The following is a 26,890-nucleotide window of genomic DNA, read 5'->3' on the forward strand; positions in this document are numbered from 1 at the left end:
GGAGAGCTGCGCCTCCGGCCTTTCCAGGGTCTCGAGGTGTTAAGAAATGCCCGAGAAAGGCACCCACTTCGAGGCTATAGATCGTGTACAGGACACAAGGACGCCCAAAAGGTCAACTCCAGGCCACGACTGACAAGCCCGCGACGGGCAGCCGGGGCCCACACAGCCTCGGCCCGCGTGTTGGAACCATTTTCGGCTTCTGTCTGGGAGAACGTCCGCGAGCATTTCTTCAGAGTCTATGCCAACTCAACAAGCTCCCCCAAATTGGAATTTCATACAGAGAACCCTGGTTCCTTGCCCTCAATCAAGATGGCGGTGACGGCTTCCTCTCCCCGCGCCAGGGCGCACGCGCGCGCCCCGGCCAGGGCCTGCTCCCCTTCCATCCTCTAGCGCGTCGGTCCTGCCGGCCCTGCCTCCTCGCCAGCTTTGTCACCTCGCCAGCCTCACCAGCCTTGTCAGCTTCACCCCCTCGCCCCGCCTTTCGGGGCGTCCCCTCCTCCCCCCCCCCCCGGCCCGGCCTGGTCCCAGAGCCTTCCGTGCCCGGAAGTAGATGTGGCTGCTCGGTGGCGAGGCCGGGGGTGGAGAGGAGGAAGTGCTTCCGGGGAAACGCGCCCCGGGTTGGTGTTTGTAAACTTGCCTAGGTCCCGGCGGGGGCGGCGGCGGCGGCGGCGGCGGCCGCGGGGCTTGGCAGGGTGTGCAGGGGCCTGGCGGAGGCGCCGCGCGCCGTGGGGAGGCCGCGCCCGGCAGGTAGGAGCGCGCGGCGTGGCGCAGGGCACCCGGCAGCGCCTGGGAGCTCGCAGGCCCGTGGGGCGCCGCGCGCGGAGGGGGAGGGGAGGGGCGCGTGGCGGAGGGAGGGGAACGCTCCGGTTTCGGGGTGCAGCGCAGGGGCACTCCTCGAGCTCGTTACGGCGCACGGCACCCCTAGTCTTCCCTTGTGCGCGCCCCTGGCCCGGGGCAGAGGGGCGCACTGCGGGCACGAGCACGCACCGGGCGCTCCGGCCGCGCTCGCCCGCCCTCCACCCGATTTCTGCAGCAAAGGCTGCCTGCAGCCGGGCCGGTTTGGAGGGAGGAAGGATCGGAGGGGGAGCGTGCAGCCCCACGCCACGCCGGACCTGGGTGCCCTCCACCTCCTTAGCCACTTTCCCGTACCTTGAGGAGCACGGCCGTGTCTGGCACTGCGGTGGGTTTCTGCCCGTCCAGCGTCCCCGGAGGTGGCTCCTGATCTTTCGTCCACCCCAATCTGGCCGCCTCTTTAAAGTACAAGGATGTGCGGGCGCGCCCACTTGGCCCAAAAGAAAGGAAAAAAAAAAAACCCAAAGGCTCTCCGCCCCCTTGCTTCCCAACCCTTCCAAGTGGGCAGACCCGAGCCGTTGCCCTGGCTGGCAGAGTTCCTTCCCAAGCAGGCCCCAGTTAACTTTTCCTCCCGTGGCCACCCCTCCTTGCCAAAGAGACCGGATTCTCTTCTGACCTGGAAAGCCAGCCCCTGCCCCCTGGCTAGCTTGGCAGAATGCGCCCAGGCGCACGTTGGTCCTTCCTGATATGCGCTCACCCGCCCGGTCTGGTTTCAGGTTTCCAAGAAGCAGTTGGAAAACTTGATCGAGACAATTCAACTGGAAAACCGGGACTGGCAGACCCTCTTCTCCTCCAGACAAAAGGCAGGACCCAGAGAGAGGCCCCAGGGGTTCTGGGGACACCCATCTACCCTCTTGGAGGACGTGTGCTTCTGTGTGAAGACAAAGGCAATTCAGTATGGCAGCAGGACCGAAGGGCCAACAGGGAGCTGTCGCAGTGCTTGGGTGAAGTGTCTTCGGGAAAGCTGGATCGGGGAACGCCTGAACTTGGGGTTGCGTTGAATATCCAGCATGGCTCAGGTAAAAAAAAAGAAAGAAAGAAAAAAAAATGCTCTGGAGTCTTCCTCCAGTGGAAGGCCACCCTAGTCCACACACTGTCTGAACCCAGGAAGCCCAGCTGTATGTTAGGCACCAGGGGCAGTTCTAAAGCAAGGAAGAGAGAGAGGCCACAAGCTCCTGCCTGCAGGGAGCTTCTGGTCACGGGTGCTGCTGGAACATTCTGGAACCTGCACTGACTCAGTCTACCTCTGGTATATCAGGTGCCTGAGGAACATAAGGGAGTGAGTGGTCTGGTGAATGCTGTGTTTGTTGGGGTGGGTGGGGAGAGTTGTTCTTGTTTTCCAACAGGAATTTGTTGAGCCCGTATTACATGCAAGGCGTGGTGTTAGGAAGACAAAGATGAAAAATGATCCTTGTCCCCAGAAAGCTTCCAGGGGGAAGGGGTTGCAGAGACAGTCCGCTCGGGGGTTTTACATTCGCAGCACCTCACGCTGGGGCTGAGGTTGTAAATGTGCAGGAAAGTGCCATAATAGATGTGTGCGCACATGGCAAGAGGCGAGGCCGATGCTCCCACCTGCAAGGGAATGTCGAAGCTCAAAAGGTGGCCAGTGTTTGGCTAGCCAGGCAAGCAGAGAAGGGCATCTGGTTAGGGGAAATCATGGGCAGGACTTAAGAGGCATGGGAGACCAGGGAGAGGGTGGGTGGCCAGGAGGAAAGGGCTTAAATGGGACCAGTTGAGGAGATGGAATGAGGGGTGGGAGGAAGTTGTTTCCTGGAGAAGTTAACAGAGGGTGACTGGAGGAAGTTGTTATGCCTCAGGAAGCAGTTAGACTTGACTCTCCAGGGAATGGGGACGCCTCCAAGACCACTCCGAGCCACAGAGGCGTTGTGGGGGCTCCACTGGAGAGGGAGTGGCCAGACAGCAGATGGGAAGAGAAGCTGCTTGTACCCCCCGCCAGAGCGCATCCCACTTCCTCCCAGGGATCCTGCCTGGCGGCCTGTCCAGGCGGGCAGCCTGACTCCAGCCATAGCTGGCTTTCCTGCAGCCCCGTGGGAGCACACAGCCTCCTCGTTCCCATGCGCCTTCTGTTCTGTGTCCTCCTCTTGTAACCCAGATCTCAGTGCCACATGCACTCTTCCCCAGCCCCAGGCATGGTGGGCATCACCAGGCGGTTCATGTGTAACTGACGCTGCCAGGAGAGGTGTTTTTCATATAAGGAAATGGAGGCTGTGAAAGGCAGGGGCTCTGCCCAATGTCACACGGCACTCATGCCGGAGCGGAGGTGTTTGACTCTGAACCTGGGTCTCCCCAGTGTCCTTGCACATGGAAGAAGGGGTGCCACAGTATGCTGCTCATCCGAAAGGCAGCTGTATGAATTTGGGAGTTTACTTGACCAACTGTTTGTTACACATTTTTTTTTTCAGTAAGAAAAGCATATTCTGTAATGGGGGCTAAGCAGTTTGGAAAATGTAACAGTGAAAAGAAACTGTTTAAATGGTGTAGGGAATTTGAAGACAGGTGGACATATGTGCACACCCGTGAATGGCCCAGGGGAGGGGTCAAGGGAAACTGTGTTAGATCCCTACGTGTTTCTAGGTGATTTACTTTGTATGTCTGCTATAATTGACAGCACTCGGGGAACAATTTTTTTTTTTTAATCTGAAAAATGCTGATAGAATGTATGATTGGTCACAGTGAGATCTGCCCCTCAGGAGTGGGCTCAGCAGCAGAGGGGCATTGAGTGCGGACAGCAGAGCTGCCCTGAGCTCTCTGCTTTGAATGTGTCAGCCGGACAGACCCTCCTACCCCCTCACAGCTGAGAACTTAGAAAAGACCCGCCGAGTGAGACCCCGCCACGCACGCCGTGCCTGGCCCCGTGCTGACGACAGACATGCCCAGAGTGCGTGATCATTGCCGCGCTGCGTGTTCAGATGCTGAGGGATGACAGAATGAGCAGGCGGTTCCGGGTGAGACAGGTGAGGGCGGACTCCACTAGGAAGCGAGGTCGGGCAGCGAGGGAGAAGCACGTGGCGCCGTGTAGCAGGTGGAAAGGCAGCTCTGTCGAGGAGGGCGGCCTATTTCTGCCCTGCTCTGCCAGGTGACCTGACACCTCATCTCCTTTCAACTTAGGCAAGTCTCCTGGCTTGTGAAGGCCTAGCAGGTGTGAGTTTGGTCCCTACCGCAGCCAGCAAGAAGATGATGCTGAGCCAGATTGCCAGCAAGCAGGCCGGGACTGGCGAGCGGGCAGGTAGCCCCGATGTGCTGAGGTGCTCGAGTCAGGTACAGCGCTGGAGTCCATCGTGGCGCCTGGGGGATGGGTGGCCCGAGCCCTCTGCCAGGAGGCGCTAAGCTCTGCTTCCTCAGTGCTCCCTAAATCAGGGCCATGGGGCCAGGGGGATGAATGAGTGTGGATATGTCAGAGAGCCAGGGAAGAGGTGTGTGTACCTGTGACCCCTCCTGACCCAAGTACAGGGCGAGGAAGTAGTCGGTGCTTTTTCCCAAGCCTCTGGGGCACGTGGTTTACCCTCAGGAGCCCTCAGAAAGCAGCTCTGGTCTCCTCGTCTGGTGTTTCAAGATGGACTGTGAGTTGAAGTTTGATTTGTTTTCAAAGGGCCATCGGAAAGACAGTGAGAAGTCCCGGAACCGCAAAGATGATGATAGCCTGGCCGAGGCCTCTCATTCGAAAAAGACTGTTAAAAAGGCAGGTAATGGGGTGGTCCCCCAAACTGGTACAACCCTCTTCCTACCCACCATGGCTAAGCCTAGAACCCCACCTAGGTGCTTTGTGCCCTCAGAGCCAGGGTCCCCCCAGTTCCATCACAAGGCGGCTTTGGGAATTGACCTCTACCTTCACGGAAGCATCCTTGGGCCCGGTGAGAGAGCATGAGATCCTGTGGCCAAGGCAGGTCAAGTTCAGGTCAGGTCAAGTTCGTGGTCGAGGGTTGGATTTGAAAACAGAGACAGCTTCCTCTCATCACCAGCACCCCACCCCACTGGTGTATTTATTAGAGAGAATTGGAGACAGATCAGATCTCCATTCACTGGTTCACTCCTCCAGTGCTCACGAGATCCAGAACTAGGCCAGGTCGAAGCCAGAAGCCTCGGCCTCCGTCTGGATTCTCTATGTGAGTGGCAGCAGAGACCCAAGAATTTGCCCTGCTGCCACCCGGAGTGTGTAACAGGAGACAGCGGGATTGGAAGTCGACTGGAGACTCAATCCCTAGCATCTCAGGGTGTGATGCAGTTACCCCAAGTGGCGGCTTAACCAGCTGCACACACCACCGTGCCCTCCCCACAGCAGAGGTTACCCGTTCCACTTCCTTCCCCAAAGGGTCTCTGAACTCCTCGTGCTGTAGGCATCTGAGAGGATCTCTGTTCACCAGCCAAGGGTGGGCTGGAGGCATGCGGCCCCTCCGGGAAGAGGAGAGCCTTACACTTGCGTTTTGTTGCCCCAGGTGGTGGTAGTGGAACAAAATGGTTCGTTTCAAGTCAAGATTCCCAAAAATTTTACTTGTGAACACTGCTTCGGAGCCTTTAGGAGCAGTTACCACCTCAAGAGGCACATCCTGATTCACACTGGTAAGTTTTCTGTTGTCGCTGGAGTAGAAAGGCGTGAAGAGCTGACATTCTCTGTGTGGCTCCGGTGGGCTTCTGTTTCCTTTATTGAATTGTCTCTTGTCCCTCAAGTATGTTTGAGATAGCATAAGGTTTCATATATTACCAAGGTGAAAATCCATGTGATTGGGCCCAGTGCAGTAGCGTAATGGCTAAAGTACTCACCTTGCACGCACCAGGATTCTATATGGGCACCGGTTCTAATCCCGGCAGCTCCACTTCCCATCCAGCTCCCTGCTTGTGGCCTGGGAAAGCAGTTGAGGATGGCCCAAAGCTTTGGGACCCTGCACCCGCATGGGAGACCCGGAAGAAGCTCCGGGTTCCTGGCTTTGGATGGGCTCAGCTCTGGCTGTTGCAGCTACTTTAGGAGTGAATAAGTGGATGGAAGATCTTCTTGTCTGTTTCTCCTCCTCTCTGTATATCTGACTTTCTAATAAAAATAAAACCCATGTGATCATTAGACAGAAGGTAGATCTCAGGAGAAGGCTTTTTGTTTTTTTTTTAAGATTTATTATTTTACTTGTAATAGACAGATCTATCATCTGCTGGTTCACTCCCCAGAAGGCCATAGTGGCCAGAGCTGGGCCAAGCCAAAGCCAGTAGCCAGGAGCTTCTTCCAGGTCTCCCATGTGGTGCCATCCTCCACTGCTTTCCTAGGCTACCAGTAGGGAACTGGATGGCGGGGTGGACCAGGCAGGACAAGAACTGGGCTATGGGATTTTGGGCCACAGAGAGGATTAGCCTGCGATAGCACTGCGTTGGCCCCTGGGCTTTTTTTTTTTTTTTTTTTTAAGGGGAAGTATTAGAAGTGAAGAAAGGTAGTGAGTGAATAAGGAAGAGAATTGCACAGTTAGGGGGTTGGCTGTCACTAAGACCAGAAGCTTTGCAGACACCTGCCCATCTGTAGCAACTTGGGGGTCTACCCACTGTCGAAAAAGTGTCAGTGACTAGAGTGCTAGTCTACCCTCTGCAATTCCTGACATGCAGCTCTGTCCCCCGCACCAGGTGAAAAGCCATTTGAGTGTGACGTATGCAACATGCGCTTCATCCAGAAGTACCATCTGGAACGTCACAAGCGCGTGCACAGTGGCGAGAAGCCTTACCAGTGTGAACGGTGTCACCAGGTAAGGCTCGCATCTCAACTGCTCCTTCCAGCCGCCAGGCAGCGCTCACTGTAGCCCAGGTCCCTGGCCCCAGGCAGCTGATCACAGCGGAGGATTAGCAAAATAATCACTGCTTCCTTGAGCACGGTGAGAGCGGTTCCTAAAGGAAGCTGTGTCCTCCTTATTCCCTAAGGACAGGGCCAAGTCCAGGAGCCAGTCCAACTTCAGAGTTGGTGGACTTAGCTAGGAAAAGATAAAATCTTTGCCCTGGAGGTCTGGTCTGCTGAGAGTGTAAATGCCCCAGCCAAAACAAGACTGGAACAAGAGATGGGAGCTGATAAAGGCAGGCACTTCCCAGGTAATCTGCTGGCTCCCAGCCATTGCTCCGCACTCATGCATTGCCTCAGCACACCCTGCAATGAGAACTCCTGGAGGGCCAGGGCCTGCTCCTGGGATTCTGCCCTCCACCCTCAGCCCCATCGCTACCTGGGGCTGGAGACCAGTAAGTCCCTACAAATGGAGCAGCTGTTCTGAGGAGGGCTTGCAGCCCCAGGTTCCAGATAATGAGATTCAGGACTGGCAGGTCGCCTGCCAAAGCCTACACAGCTGCCAAGGGGTAGAGCCAGGGCTCAAAGCCTGCACCCTTGGCCGCTGTTCCTGCTGCTTGCGCATGTGCTGAGGGGACATCTACCATGGCCCTTCCCTTCTGTGTGGGAAAGGCACTAGCTAAGAGGGGGCTCAATCTCTCTCCTAGGCACTTACCCTGCCTTTCTTCTCAGTGTTTTTCTCGGACAGATCGATTACTCAGACACAAACGGATGTGCCAAGGGTGCCAGTCCAAGACCTCCGACGGGCAGTTTTCTCTCTAGGCGCAAGGGGCCCTGGGTGGTGGGAGTGGCCAGAAGCATCTACTGATGAGTGTATCCCCCTCTGGTCTGATGGTCCCACCACCACCCGATCTGAACCAGTCCCCCTCCTGAAGGAGCGGACCCAGGAGAGCAGAAGCGTGGATCAGGGGACAGTGGCCCCAGAGCCTGAGCTCTGTAAATAGTCTGAGACTATGAGTATCTCGGGGAAGTTCCTTGCAGCATTCCTGGGTGGCGGAGCTAGTCCCTGCCCCCCTGGCGGAGGCTGGAGATGGGGACTCAAGGTACAGGACCAAGCAGGAAGTGTGGCTCTCACCACCTCGGACTCCAGCTGGCAGCTGAACCAGAAAAGACTCGGGAATGGGGATTTGTTCGTTCTGTTCTTTTTGTTTATCCAAAAGCAATTTCAGCAGGTTCAACTGTGGATGCAGGCAACGTGGAGGCCTACAGCCCTGGCCGGAGCAGGGCCCCGGGCTGGCCCAGGTTTCCCCACAGTGGAGTTTTTAGTTGCAGTAAATCCTCAATATTTCACAGCCCTGCACCTCAGTTCCTCATGGAGGAAGATTAGGATCAGGGATGGCAGCTGAGCTTACTGGCCTTCTCATGCATACACTGTAGAGACCCGAGGGAAGGCAGGGGGCAGAGCAGGTGGGCTGGATCCAGGAAGAGGGAGGAGCCAGCACTGTGCCCCGGGGCTGCTTGCTGGCTGTGCCACCCTGCTTCTACTGTGGGGTCAGCTCAAGTGCCTTCTGGAGGGAACTTGGATGAGAGCGGGACCTGTGACACCCTTTCCGTCTCGCTGGGCGAGTGGTCCTGGGAGAAAATGTGAGGCTTCCTCGCTGCCATCAATGACCTAAGCCAGCCAGACGCTGAGCTGGAGGTCGTGGCCGTCGAGTGGGTTCCGTCTCTCTGTGCCTGCCTGGGAGAAACCTGAGCCTAGGCCCAAGTAGGCTTGCAGCTGTCCAAGAAGCGGAGGAACCCGGGTCCCCCAACATGGCTGTTGAGTGGCAGGAGCTGTCCCCTTGCCCGAGTCCTATCACTGTATTCAGGTAGAAGTCACAGGGGTATGGCCTTCAGCTCCAAAGAGCATGACCGTGGCTCCCCCCCTTGATGCCCGGCCCTTCCCTACCCACAGAGAAGGGACTGAGGGCAGAGCCTTGGGAAGCTTCATTTTCAGCCATGCTTTGCTCCCCTGTGCTCCACCATCACCACCCTGTGCACCCCCAAAAAAGCGATCAGGTGTGTGTCTGTATGTAGTTTGTGAATGCTCATGTTTGTATGCTTGGAGGAGAGGGCCTGTTACTGAGCCAGACCCTTCTCTGGCCCTCAGCTTAGGGGCGCATGAGCACCCCTCCTCCTCCCCACATCTGAAGGGTGCTTGATGTCCTGGCAGGAGCTGGGGGACTCTCTTTAAGGGACCCTAGGGCTTTGTCAAGATTGAATTAACACACAGGTAACAGTAAGGGTATTTCTCACCTAAGCCAGGGGATGTGATTGTGACGTTTTTAAGATGAAATTAAAAGCCCACTTCGTCCCTGTTAAAGAAGGATCCTTACAGAGGTTCTGGGGTTTGGTTGACCTTCCCCATGCTCAGCCCTGACCTGTGTGGGCAACAGTTGTCATGGCAACGCAGAATCTGGCCCCAGGGTTGAGTGGGGAGTGTGCAACCACCTCCACAAGTGAGCTGGCACTGCCCCGCAACCACCTGCTGGCTCCTGGGCCCAGGGCAGGTGGTGCTTTAGACAGGTCCTGAGGAGGCGCTGGACAGGATCTGCTGCCACATGCTGGCACTCCACCCACAGGTCTGTGTGCTGTGCTCCCTGCACTCAGGCCGTCTTTCTGCATGCAAGCCCGGGCTGTTTCCATCACCTCCAGGCAGGTCCAGGGACTGGCCTCCCAACAGTGCTTTGCAGATGGAAGATCTCACTCCCTGCTAACTGGGAGCCCCGCTGTTGGGGAGGGGGGTTGTGGAGAGCATCCTGAGAGTGTGGCCCAGCTCCCTGCAGGCGTGGGCTCCCTGCCTGGTGTTGGAGGGCCTCTGCTCAAGTCTGCACGCAACTGCTCCAGAGCTCCTCTGCCAGCGCTGGGGCGGGACTCACTGAGCGGCCGCTTCAGTGCAGATGTTTTAGGGGCACTGAGCGCATAGGAGGGAGAAACAAAGGAGTGATGGGCCCCCAGAAGGCCCAGGAGCCCCACTCACATCCCAGGGAACCAGGAGAAGGCTCCAGGGTCCCATGCCCACCCTTTCTTGGCCAAGGGTGGGACTTAGCACTGGAAAAACACCTCAGGTATATTGGGAGTGAGGGGATGGAGACAGGGCAGCTGTCAGACCAAGAGGTGAAATTGGGCGGAAGGGAGAGCTCCTGGGAAAAAGTAGTGCCAGCTCTTGGATGGACTACTGCCCCATGCCCTGCCCTCCCCAGCACCCCTCGCCTCCAGCCCCCAGCAGCCTCTTGTCATCACGTAGCTACTGTGCCCCATGGCATGGCACTGGAGGGTTCCGTGAGTGGAGCCTCCCTGGACGGGCCCCCCACTGTAGCCCTAGGGTGTCACCCTTCAGTGCCCCACCCTCTGGGTTTTTGTTGTTTTTTTTTTTTTTTAATATACTTATTTTGCTATTTGGGAGGGGAATATCAAATGAACAAGATCACTTTTAAATGGTAGTTTTTATAAGATGTTATAAACTTGTATCTTTTTACCATTAAAGTGCAGTGTATGTTCCTTCGTGATATATTTAGGATATTTAAATAAACAAGTGGGGGCTTTTCTACATAGCTCTCTCCTTGGGCAGTTGTCTTTGCTGACGGGGAGGCAGTGTGGTTTGTGTGGTTCTTCTTCCCTTCCCCTCCCACCCCCGAGAGCAACCACACTGCAATATCCTATCATTGTGTGTGTGTGTGTGTGTGTGTGTGTGTGTGTGTGTGTGTGTGTGTGTGTGTGTGTGTGTTTAAAGGGGAAACACAGAATGGAATCTTCACTCGCTGCGTGGCTACAACAAGCAGGCCCAAGCCAGGAAGGAACCTGGAATTCCTTGCTGGTCTGCCTCCTGAGCGGCGGGGGCCTAAGTACTTGGGGCGTGTGCTCCTCTTTGTGCCTGGCACTTGAGCAGGGAACTGGTTCAGAAGCGGAGCAGCCAGGACTTACACTAGCACTCCTATACAGGACGCTGACAGCACAAGCTACCACTTAACCGTCTGCTCTGTGACAGCCTCCCTGCTCCCACGGAGAACTGAGTAGAAGGGGAAGTAGGCCAGATGGCATACACAGCTGGACAGAACGAGATGAGGCTGGCTCTGCCAAGCAAGGGGGACCTGTGCCAGCATAGCTAGGTGTTGCCCACAGTCTAGGTGGAGACCCTCCCCACCCTCAGGTGGCAAGAGGCAACCCAAACTAAATGAGCCACTTTGGCCTTGGCCACGTTCTGCAGAATGACAGCTGTGGGGTGAGGTAAGGCTCTTTATTGCAGATTGTGAGGCACCAGAAGCAACAGTCATGTCGGAAGCCACTCCGAGAAGTGGGCAGGCTGCTGTGGGTCTGGCCCTGGCTACCTGCGCAAAGGGGTCTTCTCGGCCTCCTGGTAGAACGGGTTCACGGTTGTGGTAATGGCGCTTTGGTAGAGAGGATTGTTGTCCTGGGAGTGGGTGGAAAGAACCCAAACAATGAGGCGGAGGCCAGCCTGCCCCTGCCTGCCCCCACCCACCCCATAAAAGGCCAACCTAGAACTTGAGCAGAGTCCTAGGTGTTCGTGGAAGGGATTGGGAGTTGTGGGGGGACCCACCCAAGACAAGCCCTCCCAGGTGGGTGAGAGGCATCCCCCTCACCTTGTTCCAGTTGAGTTGCTGTCGCTCTTTCTCAAAGCGACTAAACTCACGGCGGTCATAGATTTCAACCGAGACCCGATAGGCCAACACCAACACCAGTCCCACCACCACGATGCCCCCCACGCAGCTGAACACAATGGCCTGCGTGTGGTCTGTGCTCTCTGGGAGGGAAACAGAACAGACTTCTGGGGCACAGAGCAAGATCAACAGGCTCCCCAAGCCCCTCAGGCACTAAATGCAGAGAGACCAGCAAGGTCCAAGGTTGTCCTCACTGTCCAAGGCCTAAGGCCTTCACCAGCTGCTTCACCCACCCTGCCTTTGGTACACACGCCTCCACCGTGCCAGGAATGAGGCACCGCCTGGCATGTCTGGCTGTGGCTGCCTAGCCCACTTACTCTGTTGGGGTCTCACTCGCAGAGTGACACTACCCCCAGCCTCATTCTCCACCAGGAAGAAGAACAGCTGGTTGTCAAGGGTCTTCTCTTTGCACCAGCCATCATCCAAGTTGGGTGTCTCAGCTAGCGTCACATTGGCATGGGCACAAGCTGTGCTGCAGTTAGACGCCAGGGGGCCGGTCCCAAAGACGCTGCACTCGGCGCAGTCCCTGTCCATGGGTGCCAGTGAGTCAGCAGCTGAACGGGGACCCTCCGTGGGGAGACAAGAGGGTCTCAGCTGGCTAGGCAAGCCCTGCAGCCTCACCTGTGTCTCTCACACGGGGTCTTGCAGCCTGGACACTGGTCACACAGGGTGCCATAATAGCCATCCAAGCACTGGCAGCGGTTGCATTTGCAGCTTCCGTGGCCACTGCACAGTTGGCCCTCAGGGCCGACACAGTTATCTGTGTCCCCACTGCACTCGCATGCTCTGCCTGTGCGGTTGGCATGACAGTGACACACCCCACACTGGCAGCGGCCAAAACCTGCAGCAGAGGCACACACAAGATCACACACACAATTGAGTTGGGCACCACAGGTTTGCCAGGCAAAACCTCCAAGCCCAGCACTATAGTAGCACTGGCCTCGGTGCCCAGAGAGTCTGGTACCCTTAGGAAGACCCTGCTTGCCCCTGCCCACCTCCAAACCCCCAGGTACCTCCACAGAGGACGCCCTCATGCCGCTCGCAGCTAGCATCATCACACTCGCAAAGACGCCCAGAGCTCTGGCCAGTGCACGTGCAGCGTCCACACTGGCATCGCCCCTTCCCACTGCACAGGGGTCCTGTCCCATTGGGGGCCCGGCAGCCAGATTCCAGGTCCAGAGAGGAGAGCTCAGCCTCAGAGCACTCACAGAGCCGTCCAAGGCGGCCAGGGGCGCACCTGGGAGAGAACAGGAGAAGGTGGAGGAGGGGGACCTAAGCATCCCTGACCTGACTCCTCCACAGACCCTCAGCCCAAGTAGTCGGGAGAGCAGGAGAGAGATAGGCAACTCAGCAGTGAATACCACAGGTGGTTGGAGGGGAAAGGAGGCCCTCACCGGCACACTCCGCATTGCAGGTCCCCCTGGCCCTCACTGCAGTGCGGAGCCCTGGGCTGGGTGTCGCTGCAGTTGCAGTCACACAGGGTGTGCAGTTCCACAGTCAGCTCCTCTGAGAAGCCAAGGGCTCGGAGCTTCAGGAAGTGAGGCTCTGAGAGGCAGCGGGAGGCTTGCAGGGTGACCCAGAAATTGACCTGAAGGCAGGGACAGTGGGGCAAAAAATCAGGCTACACTGCGCCCACTCAGGGTCCAGAACTTTACACCTGCACGAACAGTAGAGGGAGCCATCCTATTCTCAGGGCTCTCCCACCTGTTCCTGTGGCAGGTGTCGATGTCCCACTCTTTGAAACCACTCCCCCTGCCCCAGCTCCCCAACCCAACTCCACTGCCACCCTTGAGCCTGGTGGGCCGCCTCTCACCATCTGGTTGACTCGCACATGGCTGCACTGTCCCCGGGGGCCAGCCTCACCGTCTGCCTTAGGATCCCCACAATGGGATTCATAAGAGATGTGGATCCCAGGAGGGAGGGACGAGTGTTCCAGGGTCACGGTGGACGACAGGCTCTGCCAGAAGAGAGGGCACCCTCACATGAAGGAAGGACCCCAGTCACAGCTTCCACTGTCTCCAGCCAGGCTCAGTTCAGCCACAGCCCTGGCCTTTCCGTTTCCATCTAGCTCCATGCTAACATACATGCCTTGGAGCAGAAGATAGCTGAAGAGAGCGCAAGTCCTTCAGCCCCTGCCAGCCTCATTCCTGGCTTTGGTCTGGACCAGCCCAGGCTGGCTGCAGCCATTTGAGACATAAACCAGCAGATTGGTTTCCTTCATGTCATTCTACCTTTCAATAAATAAATCTTAAAATAGTAATAATAATAATATTATAATAATAAAGCCCAGCATGATAGCCTAGCGGCTAAAGTCCTCGCCTTGAACACACCGGGATATGGGCACCGGTTCTAATCCCAGCAGCTCCACTTCCCATCCCGCTCCCTGCTTGTGGCCTGGGAAAGCAGCTGAGGGTGACCCAAAGCCTTGGGACCCTGCACCCACGTGGGAGACCCGGAGTAAACTCCTGGCTCCTGGCTTTGGATTGGCTCAGCTCCGGACATTGCAGTCACTGGGGGAGTGAACAGATGGAAGCTCTTTCTCTCTGTCTCTCCTCCTCTCTGTATTTCTGACTTTGCAATAAAAAGAAATAAATCTTAAAAAAAAAAAAGCAGCTTACAATCTAGTTAGGTCTTAAACTCAGGAAGAACTTAAGGCTATCTATAGTTCCTTCTACCTGTAGGGTTCTACCCAAATTATAAACTTAGTGACAGGGGCGAGCACAGAGGCGTAGCAAGCTAATCCATCCTCTGCCATGCCAGCAGCTCATATGGTCGCTGGATCAAGTCCTGGCTGTTCCACTTCCCTATTTTGCTCCCTGGTTATGGCCTGAGAAATAAAGTAGAGAATGCATCTGTGTGGGAGAACCGGAAGAAGCTCCTGGCTCCTGGCTTTGGATCAGCTCTGCTCTGGCTGTTGCGGCCACTTGCGGAGTGAACCAGATAGAAGATCTTTTTGTCTATCCCTCTCTCTGTAACTCTGACTTTCAAGTTAAATAAATAAATCTTCAAAACAAAGTGTAGTGACAACAGGCTTTCGACCTCACAACTGGTTGTTTGTTTTAAGCACAGACTAGGCACCGGCCAGCCCTTGTATTTATTGTCTATGTGAATTGGACAAGCGACTTAGCCTGCATGAGCCCAATTCCTTGTCTATAAATAGAGTTGATGACAGGAAGGGCTTCAGTGAGGCAGCTCGCGGTGCGTGTGCCCAGGACAGGGGTTAGCAGGGACTCCTAGCCCAGTGAAGCTCACATCCTTCCTTGCCTGGAGCAGGGCATCATGTTCTACACGAGTCACCCTCAAGATGCCCAAAGGGGAGAGGGGAGGTGTGAACCATCAGTGGCAGCCATGTGTGAACCTTTGGTGGGTGTTGTGGCTTTGTTAGACCCAAAGCTGCTAGCCCCTCTTAGCGCCCCCCACACACACACCAGTGCATCCCTGTGCCCTGAGCCCACCCTCAGCACCCTCTCTGCTCGGCCCCTCACATTGTAGGCATCCATGATGAGCTGCACCACGTTGCTGGAATCCTCACTCAGCACTCCCACTGCTGACTTGGGGATCAGCTTGCTTAGCTCCTGGGTTGTGGGGAGGTAAAGGAAATGGTGGAGATTGAGGGGGAGGATCATGGCTAGAGGGAAACAGGGGTCTGGGCGGAGGGCACAGAGTAGGTACAGAAAGAGCCTTTGGGGGAGTTGAGAGTCTCCGGATGGGGTGGGCAACCTCCAGCCAACTCTCACCTGGTAGACTGGCAGTGTGGCGCTGGTGACGGCAAAGATGGGCTGGATGTTGGCTGCAGAGAGGGCCTGGGCCACCTGCCCCACGGAGGGATAGTCCTGGGGCAGGAAGCAGGCATGAGGTGAGAAGGTGCCTTCAGCCCAAGGAGTCCTACATCTGGGAGTGGGGCAGGACAGTTTCACCTGCCAGAGGTGCCCCAGCAGCTTGGCAAAGAGGAGGAAGCAGGTATGGCACCGGGAGACACACAGGCCAGCAGGGGTACATATATGCACGGGAAGGGACTACTAGGAAAGACCACTGGTGAGGGTCACCAGTGAGGAGGAGGAGCTGAGTGGTGGGGGAGAACAGAAAGTGGGGCTCTGGCAGGGGCGGGACAGGACTGAGAGCAGCGACTCACAAACTCGGGGCTGCGACTGTACAGGCCGTTGCTGTCCAAGTGGCAGTGACCATCGCTGGGCGCAAAGATGCCGCCCAGCTTGCCGTCCCCCGCAGTGTGGAACGTGTCGTCGGAAGTGAACACGAGCAGCCGGGACACGTTCCTCCAGCCTATCTGCTCCTGGAGCGGGCCAAGTGGGGAGTCAGGGGAGAGTCGTGAGGCTGAGCATCCGCCAGGCGATCCTTACACAGGCGCAGCACAGGGACTGGGAGGAGTGGCACCTGGGCCACCCTCCCTCCCCATTCCGTCTGCAGCGCAGTGCACGCGCTCCCGCCCCCTAGCGGCCGGCCGCCCGGCCCCGGCCCACCTCCTCACCTGGCAGAGCGCAGCCTGCAGAATGGCATCGAAGCCGCCTTCGGGCGAGTCCAGGTTGCCGGACACGCTCTGGCGTCCGACCTCGCGCTCGAAGGCCTCGGCGTCGTCGGTGAGGGGCAGCACGTGATGAAAGCTGAAGGGCGGCTGGCAGCGCTCCAGGCGGCTGGGGCAAGGGTGGCGCAGCTTGGCAGGCACCGTGCTCACGAAGGGCAGCACCGTCTTGTCCACGAACGAGCCAAAACCTGGGAGGGCAGACACAGAGGGCTGAATCCTCGGAGGACGAGGACCCAGCACCCTGAGACGCTACTGGCTCAGACAAGTAGTGGGCGGAGGAGACTGCAGACTGCAAAGGAATGTCATGCGGGTAGAAAGGCTGCTCCCTAGCTAGCTAGGGAAGGCGGCTAGGGTGTGGATGCGGTAACAGCGTGAGGAAAGGACGAGCGGGGCCTGGAGAGAGGAGCCCGGGACAGTGGTAACTTGACGGTCTCTGAGAGCCAAGCAGCATCAGGGTAGTGTGCAGGCTGGCGACCCTGGGCAGCTGTCTGCCCGCCGTATCCCTGTACTTAGTGGCTCCTGAAGCATAAGGGGTTCCTGGGGAGAGATGCCAGGAATTTGTGAACTGGCTAGGTTTTCCAACAAAAATAAATTTAAAAAATAAATAACCTAGCTCCTGATGATGAGCAGGGGAGCAGGCATTATAGCACACAGTGAGTTGAAGCCGGCTGCTTGGGGCTGCCCAGATGTTTGTGGGCACTGCTGCCTTTACCTGAATGCCTGGTACGGGCTCACTGCTGCCTTACTTCCCATCCAACTCCCTGCTGATGCATAGCCTGGGAGGCAGCAGGTGATGGTTCAAACCCTGGGAGTCCCAGCCACCCGTGAGCGAGTCTCTGGATGGAGCTCCTGGCTTCAACCTGGCCCAGTCTCAGCTGTTGTGGGCATTTGAGAAGTGAACCAGCAGGTAGGTCGGTCTCTCTTTTCCACTTGTCTTTCTCTCCCTCCCTCCTCTCAAAAACAACACAACAACAACAAATGCCGTGGGAGAGGGTCAGCTGCAGCGCTGGTGAGCCCAGGGACCTTGGCCAAGGCAAGGGCTGGCAGCGGCGTAGGGGTGGCACCCGGCTTACCAATGCGCACGGACTGGGTGACTTTTTGTAGCTGAATCAACAGGGAGTGACCAAGCTGGCGCACGCGCTCCAGGTCATCCTTCATGGAGTAGCTTAAGTCCATCAGGTAGTACAAGTCCACTGGGTAGCCCTGGACACGCTGGAAGCGCACCTGAAACTTCTGGGGCTCCCCTGGGACCCAGGGAGGTACACGCGGGTCAGCGGAAAGCATTGGAGCCTCCCGACCCCGCACCCCGCCTGGGCCTCCCCGCTCACTCACCCGGCCGCAGCGTGAGCCGCACGCGTTGCGGCGCCAGCTGGGTGGTCCCCTCGCCGTGCATGCCGTGGCTGAGCGGCCAGTCCTGCAGCACCTCCTGCCGGCCGTGCGGCTCCTCCAGCTCGTGCGGCGGGCAGCCCCGCGCCAGCAGCTCCTCGCGCGGTGCGCAGCGCCGCGTCTCCGCTTCTCCCGAGGCCGTAAAGTTCTGGAGCGCAAGGTAAGGTGTGTGCGACCAGCAGTTAAACCCCGCCACCCCGGAATTTCTGCTGGCTTCCCCTTTCCACAGCTCCCTTGAACTCAGGTCCCTTCTTTCTTATCAGAATCCCACTTCCTATAGCAGCGCCCCCTTTGCTGCCCTTCCCCACTTTCTGGGGCCACAGACTTCCTGGGGAGAGCTGGGGGACCTTCGTTTCCGCTTAAAAGTGGGGAGCCTTGAGCCCAGAACTAGGGCAGAGCATATAAAGTTGCCTTCCTGGGCGCCAGTTCCAATCCGGGCTGCTCCACTTCCCCATCCAGCTCCCTGCTAATGTGCTTGGGAAAACAGCAATAAAGACTCAAATCCTTGGACCCCTGCCACCCATTTGGGAAACCCAGAAGAAGCTCTTGGTTCCCAGCTTGGGATCAGCTGGGGTCCGGTTTTGTGGCTGCTTGGGGAGTGAACAGGTGGACAGAACGTCTGTCTCCTTATCTCCATAGACCTTTCCAGTAAGTCTTTTTTTTTTTTTTTAATCTGGGGGTGAGAAAAGTGGGGAGCCTCTCCTACACACCCTCAAAGGAAACAGAAAGGTGGGTTGGGGACCACCAAAGAGGAGACATCTCCTCCCCCAAACACACCACACACACACACACACACACACACACACACACACACACACACACACACACACACACTGTCTGGTAACCTAGGGACAGACTAGGAGGCCACAGGGGAAGGAAATGGTTAGAGAGGCTTCTCAGCTGGGAGGGGGGCCACGGCGCGAGCCTGTGGTCCGCAGGGAGGAGGCACACACAGAATGAGACTGTCCAAGCAGGACTCTGCACCCCGTGTGTGCTTCCTGCATGGCGCCAAATTAGAGTCCTTCTCTTCCCAGCTTCACTAGGGGCCCTTGTCCGGATCATTCAATTCCAGTACTCTACTCCTGGGGTTCCTGCCCTCAGGACTTCTCTGGGCATCTGAAATAATCTAACTCTCCATCTTGCTAGGAGACAACCGGTTTTAAACCCTCCCCCCCTCCCCCAGGCCTTGTGTCGCTGGTTTCGCTGCCTCTCCAGAAGCCCTGTCCCTTTAACAGCCTGTCTTCGCCCACCAAGCTTGCCTGCAGTCCCACCCCCATGGGCCCAGGAACCTAAGGACCTGCACCTTCCAACACAGACCCCGAAATTCAGCCCCTCCATTTCTGCTCTGGCCTGAGCTCTGTCTCTCCTGACCCCAGCACCCGGTACCTCAACACGCCGGTTTAATTCCTGCATTAAAGTCTTTTCCCCTTCAGCATGATGGTATCTGGAGTTGAGTCTTTTACATAACCAGGCCCTCATGATGGGTTTGGTGTCATTGGTGTCAGGGGGACAATGGCCTCCGGCACTACCACCCTGGGAGGAGACCCCCTCCCCAGAGAAGTCCATTCCTGCTGCTAAGCCACCCCATCTAGGGTGTTCTGGAGTGGCGACCTGGTGGGTGTAGCTGACACAGTGTCTCACCCATGTCCATTGTGCCTACCGGGTCCCCTCTCTATCTACGAGACCAGACTTCCTGCACATTCACAACTACGCATCTCTGTGCACGCACACAGAATAGACACAGTCACACACACATATGAAACATATATGTCTGCACACACATGCCCACACCACACAGTGGAGTCCTGTGTGAACACACTCAGCTGCATGTACACAGTCCACCTGCTTCCAGGCTGCATCACACACACACACACACACACACACACACACACACACACACACACACACACAGGGTCCCAAGGCCACAAGCGCCTCTTTACCAGATATTTGCACCACGCGCAGCTAGGGTGAGAGCGAATGCATTTCTCGCAGGAGGGAGCTGGCCGGCAGGATCCATGCAAGGAAGAGGCGGGATCCTGTCCCCATTCTGAGATGTCCCCTGCAGCGGGGATCTCGGCGTCCAAGTCTCTCTCACCCATGCTCAAGGCCAGCAGGGAGATAAGGACCACCGACACAGCCATCATGGCCTGTGAGGAGACAGGAAAGTGGGGGACAGGCGTGGGACCTCAAGGACGACTCCAAACTCTCACACTGCTAAACTTGTGGTAGCTGCCCTGAAGACTCTAGCCTGACTCTGCATTGTCCTTTCTCTGTACTTTCACTTCCACCCTGTGTATTCAGCAGTTTCTCCAAAGTTGGGGGCAGGGACATCTCAGCAGATGGAGGGGAGAGGCTTCCGTGAAAATCTGAACACACACCCCACCCCGCAGAGGAATGGACTGGCTGGGAAGAGGTCTGGAACCTTGTCCTGGCAGCCCCAAAGGCTGCTGCTCCCAGGTCTTGGACTTCAGAGAGTCCAGGGACTCCAGGCCCTAGTGGAAGCAAAAGCCAAGAAGAAAGCCAAGTTCAGGGTTCTAGTCTTCTAGTCTTATACCTTGGTCCCTCATTGACAGTGTAGCAAGTCAGACTGTACCGCTGGGCCTCAGCTCACACATCTGTGAAGCGAAGGGGTTGAAAAAATAACCTGGCGGACATGGTGGGGTGGCCTAGAGGCTAAGGTCGTCGCCATGAATGCGCCAGAATCCCATATGGGCGCTGGTTCTAATCCTGGCTGCTCCACTTCCCATCCAGCTTCCTGCTTATGGCCTGGCAAGGCAGTCGAGGACAGCCCAAAGCTTTGGGACCCTGCACCCATGTGGGAGACCTGGAAGAGGTTTTTGGTTCCGGGCTTCAGATTGGCGCAGCTCCAGCCGCTGCAGTCATTTGGGGAGTGAGCCAGTAGATGGAAGATCTTTCTCTGTGTCTCTCTTCCTCTCTGTATATCCGCCTTTCCAATAAAAATAAATAAATCTAAAAATGAAAGAAGGAAGGAAGGGAGGGAGGGAAGGAGGGAGGGAAAGAGAGAAAAGAGGAGAGGGGAGAGGAGGGGAGGGGAGGGGAAGAGAGGAGAGGAGAGGAGAGGAGAGGAGAGGAGAGGAGAGGAGAGGAGAGGAGAGGAGAGGAGCAGCAGCAGCCAGGGCATAAACTGGCACCCAAATGGGATGCCAGTGCTAGTAGGTTGAAGAGTAGCCTGATGGGCTACCACACAACCCCAAGTACTTGCTTTTAAGGTGCTTATTTATTTGAGTAGCAGAAAGACAAATAAAGAGAGAATTTCTCATCTGCTGTCTCATTCTCAAAATACCTACAAAAGCTGAAGAGGGCCAAGATGGGGCAGAAGCCAAGAACGGGGAACGCTCGTCAGGTCTCTCAGTTACATGAATCATTACTGTTATTTCCCCAGGTGTGCATCAGTAAGAAGTTGGGGTCAGGAATCAAAACTAGCAGTAGAATACAGGCTCTAAGATGGGGGCAACCTAATTGCTAGGCTAAATGCCCACCACTCAAAAGTTAAATCTTGGGCCCGGCACAATAGCGTAGTGGTTAAAGTCCTTGCCTTGAACACACCAGGATCCCATGTGGTCACCGGTTCTGGTCCCAGCAGCCCTGCTTCCCATCCAGTTCCCTGCTTATGGCCTGGGAAAGCAGCCGAGGATGGCCGAAAGCCTTGGGACCCTGAACCCGTGTGGGAGACTCAGAAAAGCTCCTTGCTCCTGGCTTCGGATTGGCCCGGCACCGGCCGCTGCAGTCACTTGGGGAGTAAACCATCAGACAGATCTTTCTCTCTGTCTCTCCTCCTCTCTGTATATCTGCCTTTCCAATAAAAATAAATAAATCTTTTTTTAAAAAGTTAAATCTTCATATTAAAGATTGATTGATCGATTGACTGAAAAGGAGAGAGAGAGATTTTCATCTGCTGGTTCACTCCCCAAATGGCCACAATGGCCAGAGCAGAGCTGTCCCAAAGCCAGGAGCTTCTTCCGGATCTCCCACATGAGTGCAGGGTCCCAGTAAGTAGGGCCATCCTCTACTGCTTTTCCAGGCCACAAGCAGGGAGCTGGATGGGAAGTGGAGCATATGGGACATGAACCAGATCTAGAGAGAGGAGACACACACAGATGTTCCACTCCGTGGTTCACTCTCCAAATGACCACAAGGGCCAGAGCAGAGCCAATCCGTAGCCAGGAACCAGGAGCTCTTCTGGATCTCCCAAATGGGCAGGGGTTCAGCAACTTGAGCCATCCTCTACTGCTTTCTCAGGCCATAAGCAGGGAGCTGGATAGGAAGTGGAGCAGCTGGGACATAAACCAGCACCCTAGCACTACAGGATGGAGGATTAGCCTGTTGAGTCATGGTGCCAGACCCTATATAAACCTTAAAAAACAAAGAAAGAAGCAAGGAAGAAAAAGAAAAAAGGGCCCGGTGAGGTTGGCCTAGTGGCTAAAGTCCTCGCCTTGAATGCACCAGGATTCCATAAAAGGGCACTGGTTCTAATCCTAGTGGCTCTGCTTCCCATCCAACTCCCTGCTGTAGCCTGGGAAAGCTGTCGAGACAGCCCAAAGCCTTGGGATCCTGCACCACATTGGAGATCTGGAAGAAGCTCCTGGCTCCTGGCTTCAGATAGGCACAGCACTGGCCATTGCGGTCACTTGGGGAGTGAGTTATCCATCGGGCAGAAGATCTTTCTCTCTCTCCCTCTTTATATAAATGATTTTGCAATAATAAATAAATAAATCTTTTAAAAAGAAGAGAGAGAAAGGTGTGTTGTGGTGCAATGGGTCAAGTTCTGTCCCACATGGACACTGTGCTGAGTTCCAGCCGCTCTGCTTCTGATGCATCCCCCCGCCCCAGCACCATGCACCTGGGAAAGCAGCAGAGAGTGGAGCAAGTGCTTGGAACCCTGCCGCTCACACAGGAGGTATACATGGACTTCTTGGCTGCAGCCTTTGGACTGGCCTCGCCCAGCTCATGTGAAGGGAATAAACCAGTGGATGCAAAGGCTCCCTGGCTCAGGGCCTAGCACGGTGGCCTAGGGTTAAAGTCTTCACCTTGCACTTGCCAGGATCCCATAGGAGTGCCAGTTCTAATCCCAGCAGCTCTGCTTCCCATCCAGTTTCCTGCTTGTGGCCTGGGAAAGCAGTCGAGGACAGCCTAAAGCCTTGGGATCCTGCACCTGCGTAGGAGACCCGGAAGTGCTCCTGGCTCCTGGCTTCAGATAGGTGCAGCTCCAGCCATTGCAGCTGCTTCAGGAGTGAATCAACAGATGGAATTCTTCCTCCCTATCTCTCCTCCGTAGAATCTGAAATAAATCTTAGAAAAAAAAAAAAAAAGCGCTCCCTGGCTCTCTCTGGCTACCAGTAACTCTACCATTCAGATAAAGAAATGACTCTTCAAAAAGCAGAAAAGACGCTCAACATCATGAGTCATCGGAAAATGCAAAACAAAACCACAGGAGCCACCACTTCACACCCACAGAAATGAAAAGCAATAAGTGTGGAGCAAGATGTGGAAAAGTTGGGAGACTTCCCACATGACAGGTGCTGCTGAAAAAGGATGCTGCCCCTGTGGCAAACAGATTGGTTCTTCAACCGACTGAGCATGGGACTGCCAGACGCTGGTCAATCCGCTCCTGGATGCACACTCCAGAAAACTTGAGACAAGTGTTGAAGAATAACCGTCTACAGATGTTCATGACAGCAATGCTCCTATTAGCGAATAGGTGGGAAACAGCAGCTGCCCACGGATGAGCGGGTCAAGCAAAGGTAGTCAGGACACACCATGGCATCTCGTGTGGACCGTCAAAAGCAATTCTGATTTTGTAATAAAAATAAATACATCTTTAAAAAAAATGTGCCAAGTACACAAAATTGTTCATGCAGGACAAGATGGTCTACGCTTCTGCTGGTAAGGGGATCAGAGCAGGGAAATCTGTAAATGATGTAGATGAGCGGCCATGAGCAGGTGGACAAAAGGGAACTAGGGAGTAACAGATCAACGGACAGCTTCTATTGAAAAAGTTAGTGTGTTGGCCTGGCACCACAGCCTAGTGGCTGATATCCATGTCTTGCATCCCCTGGGATCCCATATAGGTGCTGTTGGTTCATATCCCAGCTGCTCCATTTCCCATCCTGCTTCCTGTTTGTAGCCTGGGAAAACAGTAAAGGATGGACCAAAGCCTTGGGATCCTGCACCACCCGCATGGGAGACCCCAAAGAAGCTCCTGGCTCCTGGCTTTGGATCAGCTCAGCTCTGTCCATTGGGACCACTTGGGCAGTGAACCAGTGGGCCAAAGATCCATCTCTCCTTCTCTGTGTAAATCTGACTTTCCAATAAAATAAATAAATCTTTAAAAAAAAAAAAATGGTGTGGTAGTGGTTGGTGCAATGATTCAATTGGCTAACCCTTGCCTTGCAAACACCCGTATTCCATACGGGAGCCAGTTTATCCCAGCTGCTCCACTTTCCATCCAGCTCCCTGTTTGTGGCTTGGGAAAGCAGCAGAGGATGGGCCAAATCCTTGGGACCCTGCACTCACATGGGAGATCCAGAAGAAGCTCCTGGCTCCTGGCTTTGGAGCAGCTCATTTCCAGCTGTTATGACTACTTGGGGAGTGAACCAGTGGATGGAAACCTTTGGACCAGACGCCGTCTGCATCGGAAGAGGGTGGGGTGCCCAGTTGCCAAACATCACTCCCCACACCCCACCCTGCTCCCCACCACCTGTGACCTCAAGCACAGCACACAGGAGGGAGCCTCCGCCCTTGGGGTGAGGGGCTGGCTCAGGGCTCGGCATTGCTGTAACCACAGCCATGCGCGCTCTGCAGCTTGTGGCCAGGGAAGGATAGGTTTTCTGCTGCATGAAGCCTGGTTTTGACTCATCTCTCATAGGTGGGGTCCCTCCTACCCCATCAACCTCCCAGAAATGGGACCCTGGGGCTCCCTGGACTGTCCTTTCCCATCTCTCCTCCCATACAAGTCCTTGGGGACATATGCGCCGCCACCTGCTTCTTTCCTCTGTCCTCACCCCGTTCCTAGTCAAAAATCCCATGTGTAGCTCTCTGCTCCTTCTCTGGTCTCCACTTCTTCAGCTTTGTTTTACTTCCCTTTTCCTAACCGTAGAATGACTGAACCATTCACTTCAACCCTCTTTGTACAACAACCTAAAACCCTAGGCTGGCAAACTCCCCGGATAAACCCCGTATAAACCCCCGGATTTTTCTTCCTGCAGCCCAGGTACCCATCAAGAACCAAAGTTGTCTCCTCCTTGGGACAGGCATCAAACCCCGTGGCCAAGATGCCTGGTTAAGATACTATGTGCCACCTTGAGGTGCCAGCTCCTATCCTGGCTTTTTGTGAATGCCGGCCTGTCTGGTAGGCAATAGCGGTGTCTCCATCCACAGGGGACACCTGGGATGCAGTTTCCCAGCTCCCAGCTTCGGCCCAGACCAGCCTTGGCCGTTGTGGACATTTAAAGAGTCAACTGGGAAGTGAGAACATCCTCTCAGGTAAATACATTTAAAAAAAAAAAAAAAAAGACTGCTCCCCATTGGCCCCAATGGCCTTCACCAAATCCCATTTCTTTTTCCTTAGGGATTGCTCCAGTCTTCTCTGCCCAGGATCAAATGGCTGTCTCATGTTTTGGGGACCCCAAGACACACCCTTCTTTCCCTCTTACAGTTGGAAAACAGGCCCCCTCTCCTCCAGTTCCCAAAGGAACCTGGCCTGCCTGCTCTAACTCGTAGTCTGGGCATGGACCCCCAGGAGGTGCTGGGCCACAATGTCCTGAGCCTGAGGAGGGGGTGCTGACTGGCAGGACACGGCATGAGCATGGTGGAGGCTGAATCTTACCTGGTTGGAGCCCTGGGCACTTGGGCAGCCTTCGTTCTTCTCCACCTCCCATCTTCCTCCCTCCTCCCCTCCACGCCGGGAAGCCAAAGCAAGACAGATTAGCAGGCAGGAGTGTGAGAGGACAAAGCCACAGGAGCAGGGATACGGATTGCAGAAAGGAGCTGGGGTTCTTTTTGCAAGGCCCTGGGCAGCTGAGCCCAACAAGCCTTCCTCTCCTAGGCAGGCGGGCAGGACCAGGTGGGTGTGGGCTCTAGGAGGAGGCAGGCGGGCTGGTGCCCTGGTACTCACAGGTGCTCGCTCTTTTTCAAGGGGTGAAGTGTACATTCGTGTAGAACCAGCCCTTCCTCTGGCAGCTGCCTCTGTATACTGATCTAGGAGGCTGCGGAGGAGGAAGTGACACGCCCTGGGGTGGGGGGAGGTTTTGGGGGTAGGGTGGGGGTGACTGATGTAGAAGGTGGAGCAGATTGAGGCGAGGTGCCTAGAGAGGGGCTGATGAAGGGGCCCAGAAGGGAACCCTCCCAAGCACCTTTTGAATCCACAGGACAGCTCCTGTGAGCCAGGAATCCTCAGGACTTCACCAGAGCCGTGACAATACCCTGACAGGTGCAGGGAGGGAAGGATTAGAGAAGTTAAAGGACTTGGTTCCAGGTCACACAGCTGGTCCGCCAAAGCCACTCGCTGAACTTCCTCACGTAAGAAGCATCGTGCGAAGCAGGAATGTGGTGGCCACAACGCCCGTGAGGCGGGAAGTCAGAGACTATTGCTCATTCTGAAAACCTGAGGCCCAAGATGTCACTGTGTGCTGAACTGCACGAGCTCTGGAACCCAGGGAGGGGGCAGGAGTTAAAGTCCTGTCTCTCACAGTTGACGTCACAGTGCAGCACGTTGAGCCTCCACCTAAGACTCCAGTGTCTCGTATCCCAGATTGGAGCACCACTTGAAGTCCTGGCTGCTCTGCTTCCTATCCACCTCCCTGCCACCACAAGGGAGACCCAGCTAGAGTCCCAAGGACCTGACTAGTTGGGGAGTGAATCAGCTGATGAGAAATTCTCTCTTTGCTTTGCAAAAAAATCAATGCTTACAAACAACAACAACAAAACAATAGACCCAGCACAGTAGCCTAGTGGTTGCACATTCGCCTTGCATGTGCCAGGGTCCTTTATGGGTGCTGGTTCATGTCCTGGCTGTTCCACTTCCCATCCAGCTCCCTGCTTGTGGCCTGGGAAAGCAGTCGAGGATGGCCCAAAGCCTTGGGACCCTGCACCTGCGTGGGAGACCTGGAAGAGGCTCCTGGCTCCAGGTTTGGGATCTTTGACCACTGTGGCCAGTTGGGGAGCGAGCCAGTGGATGAAAGATCTTTCTCTCTTGTCTCTCCTTCTCTCTGTAAATTTGAATTTCCAATAAAAATAAATCAATCTTAAAAACAAACAAACAAACAAAGGGACCCAGTGCAATGGTTCAATTGGCTGCTCCACTTCCCGTCCAGTTCCCTATTTGTGGCCTGCGAAAGCACTGGAGGATGGCCCAAGGCCTTGGTGCCATGCACCTGTGTGGGAGACCCAGAAGAACTCCTGGCTCCTGGCTTTGGATCAGTTCAGCTTCAGCTACTGTGAACCAGTGGGTGGTAGATCATTTTCTCTGTCTCTCCTTCTCTTTGCAAATCTGCCTTTCAAACAAAAATAAGTAAATCCAGTCCCGGCACGATAGCGTAGTGGTTAAAGTCCTTGCCTTGAATGCACCCGGGATCCCCTATGTGCATCGGTTCTAATCCTGGCAGCTCCACT

General features: G+C 55.7%; 2 protein-coding genes across 7 annotated transcripts; one reads left to right on the forward strand and one right to left on the reverse strand.

Annotated features, from left to right (window-relative positions):
* The first annotated feature begins 669 nt into the window (after positions 1-669).
* Positions 670-7,511, forward strand: ZNF740 (zinc finger protein 740). Of its 3 annotated transcripts, XM_040979482.1 has the most exons (8): positions 670-747; positions 1,569-1,871; positions 3,668-3,827; positions 3,982-4,131; positions 4,463-4,552; positions 5,307-5,430; positions 6,472-6,590; positions 7,349-7,511. In XM_040979482.1, exons 3-8 carry the CDS (start codon positions 3,783-3,785, stop codon positions 7,436-7,438), a joined length of 618 nt encoding a protein of 205 aa, XP_040835416.1. In that variant the 5' UTR covers positions 670-747; positions 1,569-1,871; positions 3,668-3,782; the 3' UTR covers positions 7,439-7,511. The 3 variants fall into 3 exon arrangements, with proteins under 3 accessions (XP_040835416.1, XP_040835417.1, XP_040835422.1); XM_040979483.1 differs by lacking the exon at positions 3,668-3,827 and having other exon boundaries at positions 4,427-4,552; XM_040979488.1 differs by lacking the exon at positions 3,668-3,827.
* A 3,367-nt stretch (positions 7,512-10,878) lies between these two features.
* On the reverse strand, positions 10,879-25,477 carry ITGB7 (integrin subunit beta 7). 4 transcript variants are annotated; one of them, XM_040979454.1, is made up of 15 exons: positions 25,395-25,477; positions 19,201-19,407; positions 17,207-17,408; positions 16,948-17,118; positions 15,821-16,062; positions 15,467-15,625; positions 15,072-15,167; positions 14,820-14,909; positions 13,148-13,291; positions 12,729-12,922; positions 12,348-12,571; positions 11,956-12,175; positions 11,652-11,860; positions 11,257-11,417; positions 10,879-11,066 (listed from the first exon to the last, which is right to left on the reverse strand). In XM_040979454.1, the coding sequence occupies exons 1-15, from the start codon at positions 25,428-25,430 to the stop codon at positions 10,980-10,982; spliced, it is 2,442 nt and encodes an 813-aa protein (XP_040835388.1). In that variant the 5' UTR covers positions 25,431-25,477; the 3' UTR covers positions 10,879-10,979. The 4 variants fall into 4 exon arrangements, with proteins under 4 accessions (XP_040835388.1, XP_040835400.1, XP_040835394.1 ...); XM_040979466.1 differs by lacking the exon at positions 25,395-25,477 and adding an exon at positions 23,795-23,813; XM_040979460.1 differs by lacking the exon at positions 25,395-25,477 and adding an exon at positions 19,815-19,983.
* Between the last annotated feature and the right edge of the window lie 1,413 nt (positions 25,478-26,890).

This window comes from Ochotona curzoniae, unplaced genomic scaffold (assembly GCF_017591425.1).
Source record: "Ochotona curzoniae isolate NIBS_2020 unplaced genomic scaffold, NIBS_Ocur_1.0 contig_1014, whole genome shotgun sequence".
NCBI classification, from domain to species: Eukaryota; Metazoa; Chordata; class Mammalia; order Lagomorpha; family Ochotonidae; genus Ochotona; species Ochotona curzoniae.